The 14,674-nt window shown below is 35.1% G+C and overlaps 1 protein-coding gene across 4 annotated transcripts in view; it reads right to left on the reverse strand.

Annotated features, from left to right (window-relative positions):
• Positions 1-317: 317 nt before the first annotated feature.
• LOC132276329 (alpha-glucan water dikinase, chloroplastic) overlaps positions 318-14,674 on the reverse strand; it is a 35,198-nt gene continuing 20,841 nt past the window's right edge. For all 4 annotated transcript variants that reach the window (XM_059777713.1, XM_059777714.1, XM_059777711.1 and 1 more), the window contains 10 exons: positions 13,919-14,132; positions 13,538-13,641; positions 8,301-8,439; positions 7,990-8,115; positions 7,034-7,144; positions 3,735-3,833; positions 3,091-3,264; positions 2,694-2,786; positions 1,873-1,988; positions 318-854 (listed from right to left, as the gene is read on the reverse strand). In XM_059777713.1, coding sequence (XP_059633696.1) covers positions 650-854; positions 1,873-1,988; positions 2,694-2,786; positions 3,091-3,264; positions 3,735-3,833; positions 7,034-7,144; positions 7,990-8,115; positions 8,301-8,439; positions 13,538-13,641; positions 13,919-14,132 — 1,381 coding nt within the window. In that variant the 3' untranslated portion in view covers positions 318-649. The remainder of the gene's footprint in view (positions 855-1,872; positions 1,989-2,693; positions 2,787-3,090; positions 3,265-3,734; positions 3,834-7,033; positions 7,145-7,989; positions 8,116-8,300; positions 8,440-13,537; positions 13,642-13,918; positions 14,133-14,674) is intronic.

Here is a 14,674-nt window from a genome sequence, read left to right on the forward strand (position 1 = left end):
TTCATATGGGAGGTCCACTACTTATGTGGATCCTAATCCACCGGTGCAGCCCACACATTGACCCATCTTGGTCCAACAGGCCAGTAATTAGCCCAAAGTTTTTCCGCCAAATCCATTACTCGAACTTTCCTAAACTTTTATCATCATCATCAAGAAAACCTCTCTGAATCAATTCATATGCGCACAAGATTTCACTAGAGTGGGTGAATCTTGCTGAGATTGAGAGAACCAAATCATTTTTGCTGAGCTATGTCTTCTCTGCGTTCGCAGATAGTACATTTAGAGCACACATTGTGTAATGCGTAGTAAGCAGTCACTGAAAAGAAAAGAACCAAATGGTAAAAAGCTGACACACACCGACACACCAGTGGTTATCAGTCTTACTAGTAAACAAGTAGTCCTTAAAAGAGAAATTTACGTACAAAGTCCAATGTCCATGTTGCGGTTCGAATGTTAACTTCATCTTTTCACTACTCTCTATTCGTAATCTTGTTATTCTCTAGCCTTTTATTTTCTCTCATTTTTAGATAATTATACCCTCATAAAAACACTATATAAATAATCAGCATAACAATATTCGTGGTCCGGATAATGTAGATTCTCCCACTTCCGACCAACTCTTATAAAATCACCTCTGAAAGTATCGGGATTACATTTGAGGTCTTGTCTGGACGACATAGATTTTCCCATCTCTGACCACACCTTCGATGTCTTGAGGAGATCCATAAAGCTCCTCAATTGCATTTCCTGCACGTGCAATGCTGGAGAGGATCGATTGGCGGAAATTACCATCAATCATCAAGGGGTCAGATGAGTAGTCAACCACAACCTTCTCTTCTTCATCCATCGGCACACTACAGAAAAAAAGAATTGTGAATCAGCAAAAATGCATTTGAAGTTGACATTTAATTAACACATCAAATTATTGATGTCAAGTGTATAAATTTTTAAATAGCATTTAAGGACAGAAAATGAGAGTCATTGCATAGTTCAACGGTTTAACGCTTGAATATCAGTGCCACTGGTAGAAGTTTGAGTCTCAAAGCAGCCACTTTGTGAACTACCAAAGTTTAGGTCTATCTCAAGTCCTCCCACCCCAAGTCCATGCTGTAGCAGGACCAACACTATGTAATGTCCCTTAATTAAAGATGAAAAAGTGTTTGCAATATGTGATTTTTATATAGCATTTTGAGGACAAGAATTGATTGCAATGCAACTTATAGATAGTTCGGACTGCTATGGGCTGCTTTTAGGTTTTTCTATTGAGGTAGGTTTTTTTTTTTTTTTTTTTTGGGTATGCATATGTGGTTATATAGCATTCAAAGATGAAACATAATTGCAATATATGATTATTATAAAGCATTTAAGAACAGGAATTGGTTGCAATACTGGTGCCAGAATATGCTGCCTCCAGTGTGGCTGAATTGAAGTTATCAAATCATGGCAACTTAGAGAGATTGCGGACTGTTACGGGCTGTACTTGGGTTCTAGTATTGAGTTTTATTTATTTATTCTATGCATATGTACTTAGACTGATCTTTTCAAAGAACAAAATGAATTCCAAATGAACCACACCATTCTACAAACTAAAATAAGATATCAACTTCACAGCTTCGCACAAGTTAAATTTCATAATTAGTGGAGTTAAGCCTGACACGATTTTCAACTATGTAAATTCAAGAACAGATAGCTAGATAATTGGCGAGAATAAATAAATATTTAACATATAAAATTGCTTTTGACATGGAGAATAACAGCATGCATAACTCATAACATGAAGTTGGGATAAAGTAAAGGCAAAACAATAACGACAAATGCCATCCACTATTTAAAAATTAGCTTCTCAGCTGAGAAGAGCTTTAAAAATGTTACCTATCGTAAAGGCCCGCACCAGCATAACCTTCTAAATCCTCCCCATTAGAATCAGATCTGAAGATAATAGATCGTCTGATAAAAAGGCCAATGGGTTTGCTTGGGTAACCTAATACCTGAACATATTCAAATTCGTGAGCACAGACAACTCCAAATTCACAAAAGAATAACGATCTTACTATGAAGAAACATTATAAATGGTCTCTTTCTTAATGAAAATCACAACAACATTGGTTCACAAAATGCAACAAAATATTATTATATAAATTAACATTAGAAAAACTTTTCACAGTTGACTTTCTGACACGGGTGGACAAGAATGAGGAGGAAGAATTTAGAACAAAAAGTTCAACCAAGAAAAGGAAAGAGGAGTTCGATAACAAGAGCTACACTATAATATTACTAAATATCAAGTATAATTCAGAAGCTACAACTCCATCCTCCATCCACCTAGATATAGTAGTTTTTCCACTAAATCATTAGATTCGGACACAACCTCCAACTCCGGCACAAAACGCAAAGATGACAACAATATAAAGTTAAATAAAACACAACTTAATGGACAGGAAATACTAGACAAATAAAAAAATGGGTAGTTTAAATAAAAATCCAAACCAATTTTCAAGACAACTCTTGGTCTTCCATTAGGCTACCTTGGCATCCACATGGCTGCCATTTTGGCACTACACTTTCATAACTACTAAAATAATTAACAGTTCTACTGACATCCATCACGATTACAGTTCTACTGACATCCATCACGATTCATGTATATACGGGCCATTCTCTAATTAGAAACCAAAAGAAACTAGGTTATTTACCTGAGGAGAGTTAAGATCATTTTTCTTGCAGACAAAGCTCAAAGCACGGCCAGGATAAGCTCCTACTAGAGTTTCTCCAAGCCCCTTCACTACCTGTGCCAGAAGGGAGACTTCCATAAACATCTTTTTCTTTGGCTAGTCACTTGAATAATTATAGATATGAACAAAAAAAGAAATTACAACTAGAAATTAGCACTCCTTTAATCACCAGTATCTGGAGTTTGCTTTATAAATTAAATAATGATTCCCCATGGTTTGAGACCATCTTACAATCAGTTATAAACCTGATGTGAACACCAGTTGTTGGGCTGGGATGAATACAAACCAGATTGATCATATGATTTGAAGTCATGCAACCAGGGAGTAATTCAACAACAAAGAAGTAAAAACATGTTACCTCAGCATATATCTCTGACGAGTCTCCTGAAGATGGATTAGTGGTGTGGATGACAAATGCATAGTCAGCAGCTATTATTTCCTGAACCAGGACAGCCATGCAAAGATAATCATGATCTAATTTAACTTTTCTTGTGCTGAAGTATGCTCTCTCGTTCCACTTTGAAGCCCAAACCTGTAAATGAAATGCCTCAAGATATCAAGGTTCTAAATGGGAAAATTGACATGTAAAGAATTTTAAATTAAAAGTAAGAAAGTTATACTAAAAGTTGCAGTTTAGAACAAGCTTTATATCACAATTACTCGTAGATAAAGAAGTATTGGGGATATCAAATAAAAAATTCATCAATTGCAAATTATTCATGCATATGTCGATAAATTTAATCCAGAACAGATCTTTCAGGTAAAACATGGATATATGTGAAGGAGCCAGCTAACTATGGCCTTGCTTCAAATATGCAATGAAGAATATCAGCATTAATATCTAGGAGAAGCGAGAGGAGAAAAAGTCATAAATAGGGGTATTTAGGAGATGTCAATTCTAGAGAATAACGAGTGACTGCTTTTGGCATTAAGACAGACTGCAAGCCATCATTAAACTGTGGGTCATATGCTATTTCTCTGCGCAGGATCATGCAAGCTTACCTTTTTTATAGCCATCCATGCTTGTTCCCATCGCTGCTGACCTTCATCACCAGGCCAAGGCATGCCAGAACCTTGCATTGTTTTTTGCAGCTCTTGTACCTGAAATAACTCATGCCATAAGGTCTCAGGTTATATTTCGAACATTTATGAATTCCATTTGTTTCAGTTTTTCCATGGAAAGGAACATACCAAGACAGATAGAAATAATGCTGTAAAGTAGTAGACAATAGACACTTAATCAGGTATATATATATATATATATATATATATATACTACAGTTAATCAGTTATATATATATATATATATGTTTACACCAATACCCTAGAAGACACAATATATTACCAAGAAAATATCATCCACAGACCCACAATGAAGAGGGAAAAAGAACTTCAAGAGGAAGCCTAACATAAAAGTGCCATTATCTAGTTCAGCAGTGTCAATTTCAAAATTATCAACATCTTGTTCATAGACAACAAATCATTAAGAAAAGATAAAAATGTAAACAGACCAAAAAGGAAAGAACGAATACAATAAAGGAACCAGCACTAGGATTGAATTAACACTAAAGAAAAAACAAAAAATCATAGAACAAAGAAAATACTTGCTCTTCATAGAAATTCAAACCCCTTTGGAATCACTCAGTAGTTTGTGAGTGCTTTCATCTTCAAATTGATAACTTCACTTGTACTTTTTTCTTTTTTCTTCCCCCCAAACTTTGATTGGATTAAACTCGAAACTTTTTAATCTTATTCAGGATTTGAGGCTTCAGAGTTGAGAGCCAAGTCATTTGATCTGCCCACAAGGGGGTACTGCTCTCACGCTATGAGCAGATCGATGCTCTAAGAGAAAATCTAGCCCTAATCCACAACCACACTGTTTTCAATTCACATATTCAAATTTCAGATTCATGGACCTGTTCAATCATTCTTCTTATACTAATTTTGTTGGATTTCAAATGTCCAGCTTTTCACAAAGATCAAATGTATCCTATATAAGCATATAACATCCAAATTCTTGAAAAAAAATCCCGAGATCATAGAGGAGCAAAAAAGAATATGATGATCATGAGAAATAGTTTAGGATTTTATTGCTAACTGTTATTGAAGATTTAATGGAGGAACCAGGGGAGGATTTGATTTAACGGAATTGATGTTTCCTATTATTGAAGATTGAATCAGTGGAGAAAAATCCTCCTTGTTTCCTATTTTCTATTTCTTTCCATTCTCGTAATTTCTTCTCCTATATAGAGGAGCCTCCACCAGTGTATTGAGTATGAAAAGAGAGATTATAATGAAAGATAGGTGGCCCTTTGGGGCTCTTTGTGCTGTGGATGTAGGCCCTAATGGCTGAACCATGTAATAGTTGTGTGTTTTACTCGTTTAATTTCTCTCGTCACATATATTTTATGCTTTATAACACCTGTAAAAGCAGGATGGGCAACACCAGTGATCATGGAAAATCTTCAATTCTCTCTCTGTGAATTAGGGCTCTTCATGGAAGAAACACAATCCATATTGTTTTTTCTCCACCAACAAGCACAATCCAAATCATTCTAACGGTCACTTATTTGACATCCTTTTCTTTTTTTCTTCTTTTTTTTCAGTAAAAAAAAAAAAAAAAATCAATATTCAACTAAAATATGTTGATTGTTTAAAGGGTGAAATTCAGCCAGTTTAGGGTTCAATCCAGCCCCAACCGATCCCGACCCTCAACCAAGCTTCCTAATACATGATTAAAACATAACAAATCAATATTTAAAAAAAATCAAAGAAAGGTCGATTAAAATTATAAATATGTAATATGTTAAAATAAAAAAAAATAAAAAAAAAATGGTAGAACAAGAATTCAAGTTTGGGTTGTTGAAGAAAGGTCGATCAAAATTATAAATCAATAGTAGGTGAAGTATATGTGTCCGACATACATTGTTCATAAATGGGTATGGGATATGCGTCCGACATTTTTGCTCGAGACATGCACCTAAAAACCGCGTCCAACAATTCGATTTTGTTATATATTGCTTCAAAATGAGTGAAATGCCAATATTGCACACTGTTAAATAAAGACGTTATTTTACCTAAAAAATAAAATAAATGGTAAATATTATTAAATAATATAAATATTCAGTATTATTCATGTGTCTTTTTGTTTGGGGATTTGACACATCTAACTCCCAGATATATTCCCGCACCTGACAGACGTACCTGAGTCCATGTAACATAGATTGACACCCAACCCCAATTAAACTCAGATTAAGTTTGATGTTGAGATTTTTCTGCCCAAAACCTAACCCTTATTGTAAAACTGATTGCCCAAGCCCGTAAAAAAATGGTTTTTTTGGGGTAGGGTTGGCCCACCCAAGTTGCACCCTAATTGTTTATTATAATAATAACACCTGTTTGGTTTATGAAAATTTTCATATTTGCAAACAAAATCATATTTGTGGGTATTTTATAAATTGACCCCAAACTTTATGGATGATACATGCATATATCCTTGTATATTAATCAAAATTCTGAACTAAATTATCTCATGATACTGTTTAGATTTAGTATCCTACTAATAAAATTTTGAATTCCAGTGATTCTCTATCTTCCACTTTGTGAGAATTATAATCCATACAACCCATTTCAATAGTGACAACATATGCGGAACAAAATGAAATATATAGTGAGGTAAGATATTGTTTCATGACTGGAGTTGAACGTTTTGGTCTGTTTGAGTCAATGTGAAGCGGGATTAATAACTATGGTTTAACATCGTTTTCCCATGAAGTCCTTACTACAGACTTTTTGTTAAGCAAGTAAGTCCTACAGAGTTGCTTCTTAATAAGATTACCACTTTTCATGTTTTATTGACACTATAGAAACAAATTATAAACTTCAAAAGCAAAAATGCATTCCAGGTGTGAAATCTAGCTGATGGATAGCCTCATCTTAAGCATCCAAGGGGTTACGAACACAAACCCTATGTTTTAACCCCTTGTAAGCAAATAGTATATGTTAACCACCATCTACTCTACAAGTTTGAGCTCTTAAAGAGGGTGTAACTTTAATATTTAAATCCTCTAACAGTATCCAATCTATGGCCCGGCTATAGATGCAGAGGTCAATGGTAGATACAAATGCACCCAAAACATTTTGAATATTATATCACCTCGCTAACGTATTTTATTTGTAGGTAAGTTGTCCATAAACAATGTAAGAAACATATGCTTTTGTGCTCTCACAATTTTCTGAATCTTACTTATGTGACAAGAAAATACATAAAATCTTTCAAGTCCATCAGTAGAATGGCTTACCAACTGGGGTGGTGCTGCAAGCTCTAAAACTGTCTTACGGATCTCCTTAAGAGCACTGAAATCTTCTTTCCCTAACTTTGTTTTCAGGAGCTGCAACTTTTTTGCTACTCCCTGCCAATTAAATTCAGGACAGTTATGAGCTGGCAGGATTAAGAAATGGATTAAAGGAACAAAAAAACCACACCAAAGATTAAAGGAGAACAGAAGATATTATCTACATGATTTGAGCTGCAGAATTGAACTTTCCAGGAACTAAATACTATGCAAACAAAAGTAAATTAATATGTGCGTTTCCTTCTACAATTTCTACAGATGGAACGGAATTCATCACAAACAGAAACTCTGCCAACCTTTAAGTGATGGAAGGCACCATGACAGAAATGCTGGCTTAACAGATTCTAGGAATGGAATTACATCTCCAGCATGTGGCAATTTACAATATTACTGTGACTGCTTCAAGAAATACTCGTTGTTTTGTGCAACCTTCCACACGCAAAATTAACCCTGAGCTAAGACATTACTAACCATTGTTTAGTGATAAAGGTGTTTCTTAACATGATCATTTTCTCTATTTTCATTTCCAAATTGTTGAAGATTGATAGAGTCAACCAAGGAGACTCACAGTGTAGCTTCATTATAATTGTAAATTTAGTCTCACCTGTGTTAACCTATCCTTTTAGATTACTAACTGAAATCCCTCCCTGAGAAAAATCCCTTAAATGGGCATACTACTGCACCAATTACAACTAACCAATATTTTTTGTAGTTTTGATGCAAATGTCAAATTTACCAGGTTAATGATGTCTCTATTCCAAGGTATACAAAAATAAAAAAACACTACACACACTTAAATTATGAAAATGCTAGAAGTTACTGAATTAAATGATAGTAAATAACTGTTATTGCAAACTACTTTAAGGATACATGAAAAGGTAGGCTCATGCAATGAGAAAAACCTGATTTGAATCATATGAAAGAACTTTCTCAAAAACTCCAAATGGTAGGGCAACAGAGGTAGGAATCCCAACCCAAGATGGCACTTTTCCTTTAAGATATGCAATATTACGTGATTTAGCTCCAACCTAGAAAAATAAGAATCCTGTAAGTTGCACAATCTCAAAATGGAAATGATATGGAAAGCTGTACAGCATTCCATGGAATTAATATAAATAATTGTCATTATATATATCTCTCAGCACTAAATAGAAAAGAAGATAATCAAATAACTCCTCAAATACAAAACAAAGTTCACACTGCCAACTCAAACCATTTCACTTGTGAACTCCTCAGAGGATATGGCATATCTACCACCAAACTGCTTTTTGGCTAAAGTTATAGATGGAAAAAGTCCAGCTTCTTCCGAATTAGATGAGCTTTCACTTGTTAGATGGCCCTCCTTCACCTCGCTGAAATAAAATATAAGAGTGGGAGAAAGATTAGCTATCAGTTTTTGCAGATCATGTAATTGTAGCTAAGCAATGAATTTTCCTACTTATCGAGAATATAAAAAGTGGGTTTTGTACTGGAGAAAAACTGAAATATTATTTCATGATGCACATTATAATAGAAGAAATACAAGATAAATATGTAAAGGCTTGAATGAGAATAATAATAGGAAAATGCTATACTTCACGAATTTTAATTTGTGATTTTATCGTGAATTAGGTGGCTGCTTAGTTGTCAGCTTATTTGGATGCTTTGTATGTTTTAAAAATAATTTGCTTTGTATATTTTTAAAATAATTTTTTTAATATAGAAAAGATCTTAAAATAGGAAAGAGAGAAAAAATGGCAAAACTTATGATTATAGAATCCAAATCCTAATATAACTTAATAACTTGAATTCAATCTTACCGGTATATATCTTCTTTTGGGAGACTCTTTCTCTTAAATTTGCAAATAATTAAAACTAGAAACTACAAATTTTTACCATGAACGAGTGATCTCTTCCTGGTGAATAAGAACCCAAATTTACATAATTCACTTAACACTTTTTATAATTATATTTTAATTTGGTATTTTTTTAATTAAGATTAAATTTTAAAGACATACCCAACAAAGATATAGAGTTGCTGAAAAACATAGAGAGTGCATAAGAGAATATATATATATATATAGACACACACACACACACTGACACACACTTGAATATATATTGTAAATGATTAGTAGATGAAAGTAAATTAAAGATAGAGAGAGAAAACCTAGTGTAATTATTTATTCTTTCCTTTTCCTTCAATTGACAATTCATTTAGTTCTTTTAGCTAAAATAGTAAACACATATGCATAAAAGACTACAATGTAATATGTATTAAATTAGAGGACATTAATTTAAGATCAAATCTCGAATTTTTATTCAAGATGTGTAGCACTACTCATAATAATATGTAAAGGCTTGAATGAGGCTTTTTAACACTCATTCACAACTATGGTATTTATATACTGTTGAAATATCTGTATTATTATTATTTTTATTTTTATTAGCTGTTTTCAGTCTTTTATTAGGTGTTTTATGTAAGATCCCTATTATCATGGGATCACGTAGATAAAATCCCCGTAATCATAGGATCATGTAGATAAGATCCCCATAATCATGGGATCACGTAGATTTTAGCATATTTCCTATTTTTCTTTGATTTGGTTTCCTTTCTTTGTACCCTATTCTTATATATAAATATAGCTCTTGGCTCTCGGTTTGAGTAAGCCAAAACCAGAACTTCTTCTTTTTGGTATCAGAGCAAAACAAAAACCTTCACCTCCCCATCTTCCTCCCCAACGCCGCCACCTTCTCTCTCTCTATTTTCCCTCACCTCCGGCGCACCTCCATCTCCTCCTAGCCCTTGCGCCGGACCCCTCGGATGACCCTCTGTTTTTGACTCCTTTTTTTTAGGAGAATTCCCTTAGGGTCAGTTAGGTGCAATGGAAAAGGGAGGAAAGGAAAGGGAAGGTGATGGAGGGTGATTAAAAATTTGCGTTTGGCTTAAATGGTTGGAAGGCAAGGCAAGGTTTTGGAGGGTTAACACAAGGCCTAAACAGTAAATTTCTTAACCTCCTATAATGGAAGGAAAGGGAAGGAGAGGCTTGGTGTGTGATTTCTAATGCCAATTTTGCCCTTGATTACATGTGAATTTAGTTTGCAAAACAAGAATTACAGACCTTAATTAGTTGATTTAGAAAAAATAAAAATAAAACAAAACCCATACGTACAAGTTAGCAGTTGCAGAGAGAGAGGGGGGCAAGCTTGAGAGTTGAGAGAAAGAGGGCCTGCGGCTGAATCTTGCGAACGGCGAACCCGAATTGGAATAGCAGGCGATGGAAACTGAAAGATCGATATGGGTTTTGATTTTTTAAACAATCTGAAATGATGCCGATATGGGTTTTGAACTTTTGATTCTTGCAGACAAATATATAAATTGAATTATATGGGTTTTGAACTTCTGATTCTTATAGTAGTTTGCAGTAACAGAGAGAGAGAGGGCAAGTTCAGAGTTGAGAACGAGAATAGAGATGGAGGCTGAAATGATTTGCCCTAAAAAAATTTTTCCTTTTCTGGTAGCCGATCCATGGGCCTTTATATAGGAGACAAAATATATATATATAAATTTATCTTTTAAAATATAAAAGGGCATAATAGTAAATTTATTAAAATAATTCTCTTTCCTTTCCTTTCCTTTCCCAAACATGATTATTATTCTTCCATTTCTTTTCCATTCATTAATCAACCAAACACGATGGGAGATTAAAATTATCCTTCCTTTCCCTTCCCTTCCATTTCCCTCGTAACTAATGTTATCCTCTCCCTTCAAACCCATCGTACCAAACATAGTCTTAGGTTTTTTATGATCTAAGGGTCCTGGTTTTTTTTTTTCCTTTTGTGGGCTACCGGTGTTTGTTCGGCAGCATATTTGGACGAAAACGCCAATTTTTCTGGCCTTATTTTTTTTCTTCTCTTTCCTCCTGCTTTGACGTGTGGACCAGCCTCATTTTGGTACTATGACTGATTCTAGTAGCCAAACGGACACTTTATCATCAGTCCAGCATACTTTATCTTTGACACATCATACTCCGGCACAGCAAGTTACCAGTGTGCTCTTGAATGGGCGCAACTTCGTATCTCGTTCCCGTTCTCTTCAACTCTATATTGGAGGGAAAGGGAAAACTGGTTGGCTTTTGGGTCTAATTAAGGAATCAGAAAAGACAGACACTAAATATATTGCATGGGACATGGACAGGTGCACCATTCTGGGTTGGATCTTCAACTCAATGGAGAAGCATATCTATAATATGTTCATGTTTCACACTTCCATTTTTCGTGTGTGGCAAGCCCTTAACAAGATGTATGCCCATTCCCACAATGACGCTTGTATCTTTGAACTCTATCAGGAGATTGCTCATACATCTCAGGAGACACTTAAGCTATCAATATCAGAGTATTTTGGGTACCTCCAGTATAGGTGGGAAGAATTAGCACAGTATGAACCTCTCTCCGATTTCTCTGAAGCTGCTGCAACTTTTTTGGTCAAGAAACTGGACCGCCAGCATACCTACCAGTTTTTTATGGGTTTACTATCCGAGTGTGATGCTCTTAGAACTCAGATCATAAACACCTCTCCTATGCCTGATTTATATGATGCATTCGCTACTGTTGACCATGAGGAACATAGATGTCAGATCTCTCAGCCAGTAGCTTTACCAGAGACTCCAATTTATCGGATGGCTCTTGCTGCTAATTCTACACTTCCAGAGGGAAAGGTTATTTGTCAACATTGTGGAGCCACGTTTCACGTTCTACATCTGACTTCTGTACTTTCTATGGAGATCATCTTATATCCTGGAAAAGTAAGAAGCAACCTATAGTTTTGAGATCTTCAGCAGAGGCTGAGTATCGTGCCATAGCCCAGGGTACTTGTGAGATTCTCTGGCTTCGATCTTTCTTGGAGGAACTCCAGTCCTCAGACTTGTTTTGTGATAATAAGTCAGCCATCATGCTTGCTTCAAATTCTGTTCTTTATGAGAGGACTAAACATATAGAGGTGGTCATTCATTTTATCAGAGAGAAGGTTCGTTCGGGAATTATCAAGCCGTGTTTTGTTCGGTCCTCTAATCAGTCACAGATGTGTTCACCAAATCCGTTGGTCCATCTTTGCTTCATTCCTCGATTACCAAGCTGGGTTTGATTGATATCTTCACTCCAGCTTGAGGGGGAGTGCTGAAATATCTGTATTATTATTATTATTTTATTATTAGTTGTTTTCAGCAACACAGATAAGATCCCCGTAATCATGGGATCATGTAGATTTTGGCATATTTCCTGTTTTTCTTTGATTTGATTTCCTTTCTTTTTACCCTATTCTTGTATATAAATATAGCTCTTGGCTCTTAGTTTAGGTAAGCCAAAACCCAAAACTTCTTCTTTTTATACTAAAAAGAACACATGTTAATATCACAAAAAAGGAAACTAAATAAAATCATTGCATATTTATGCTAATATGCCTAGGAATATGCATAAATAATTCAAATCCCAGAATTCTAGCCTATCATATCTTAGCTAATATGGTAAGTTACGTTCATGATTCTAGCATATTATATTGCGACTAACACTCCCCCTCAAGTTGGTGCGTGAATATCCGAGACGTCCACTTTGGACAAGGTTTCCTCAAACACGATCTTTATAAATATATAGCCAACAACTCTGTTTGGCTACATTAAATTGATTAGCCAAGACATAATCATGATGTTTTCGACAAACCATTATGGATACGTCTTATCTAACTCAGCTAGTGTCTCCTTTGACCATAAACCATTAACAATGTCTCTTTAGACCATAAGCAACCAACCATGTCTTCTCAAACCAAAAACAACCAATACTGTCTCCTCAGACCATTTACCTTCATACATATGTTTAAAATTTGTAGATGGAAGAATCAATAATGTCTTCTCAAACCATTACCTTTCATACACATGTTTAGAATATGTAAATGAAAGAATCAACAATGTCTCCTCAGACCATAAATAATTAACATTGTCTCCTCAGACCATTTCCCTTCATACACACATTTAAAAATATGTAGATGGAAGAATCACCAATGTCTCCTCGTACCACAAACCATCAACAATGTCTCCTCCGACCATTCTTGAATGGGAATGGGTGGTGCCACTCGCAATGCCCTTGTTGCAGTTGAACCACCCTGGCTCTAATACCAAAAAGAAATACAAGATAGAAAAAATACAAGAGATATATGTAAAAGGCTTGAATGTGGCTTTTTAACACTCTTTCACAGCTCTGGTATTTATATACTAAAAAAGCACATGTTACTATTACAAAAAGGGAAACTAAATAAAATCATTGATATTCTATGCCTAGACATATGCGTAAATAAAGTCAAATTTCATGATTCTAGCCTATCATATATTGGCTAATATGGTAAGTTACATCCATGATTTTAGCCTATCATATCTCGGATAACAATATGAAATCTCCAACAATAATTCAGGATATTATTACCTATAAGCTACATCTGAAGATGTAGGTTTTAGATGCAAATACTTTCCTTCATAGGCTTGGATATCAGCCAAAATACTCGGATCAAAGCAAGTAGCAAAGCAAACCTGTAAAGAGAAAAATAATGGTCTCAATGTCTGTCGTCAATATCATTCATTATTTCATTTCAACAAGAGCCCACAAGAAAAGAAAAAAGGTATATTACCCAATGTATGTCCCATCTACACCAGGTGCTAGGAAGAAAAGATAACTTATGACATACTTTGCACAAAATGACTAGTATAAGACTCAAACCCACGTAGAACAGGGAAAAAAAAAAGGGACATCTCATGTATGAAAGAGAGTACAGACAAGAAAAAGAAAAGAAGAGTGACAGAGAATTACCTTGCTGTTTCTTGCTCGAACAGAGACATGAGATAGCACATCTGGCATGTCAGGTGTCAGCACAGCAACCACACCATCTGGAATTTCCTCCTCTCCTTTTACAGATTTTGCCACCAAAATTGTTGGCTGTCCATAGGATTTATTCTGAACAGTAAGCAACTCATCTACAACAACTACATATCCAACAGCTTCAACCGGGCTGATAAGCTGCCAACTGTATCAGGCCATCCAAAGATGGTTAATATTACTATAAAAGTCCCAAGCTTTGGCTTCAAATTATAACACCACCATACCATATAATGACATTCAAATCATAACTCAAGATCAGAAAGCTGAAACTTTTAAGCTCCATTTGGTACGAGGGATGCAAAATTGGAAGTGAAGCTATTATGAGGGATGCAACAGTTTCCAAGAAAAAAGAAATTTTCTTCCTTTTTGTTTGGTTGAGTAGGAAGGAAATGGATGTCGCTTAATTTTACCGTTATACTCTTACATAATAACAAAAAGGTATAACTTGATGGACAAAAATGGGGAAAAAACCTTGGTTTCCCTGTTCCTTTCCACCCACTTTTGGGCAAGAAGAAAATAGTGGGCTTGAAGGGAAGTCTCCTCTCTCCTTTCCTTTCCCTTCTCCCTTTCTTAATAATAAGCAAGGAAAGCTCTCTCCATCTTATCTCTTTTCCTCCCACTTTCATGGACGGACTCAGAAACGTCTACTTGAGGAGTCAAATGACTCAAATTAGTAGTATATAAATA

The sequence above is a fragment of the Cornus florida genome, unplaced genomic scaffold, assembly GCF_030987335.1.
Source record: "Cornus florida cultivar Cherokee Brave unplaced genomic scaffold, ASM3098733v1 CherokeeBrave_3.0.0_Hap2_Chr10, whole genome shotgun sequence".
Classification (NCBI taxonomy): Eukaryota; Viridiplantae; Streptophyta; class Magnoliopsida; order Cornales; family Cornaceae; genus Cornus; species Cornus florida.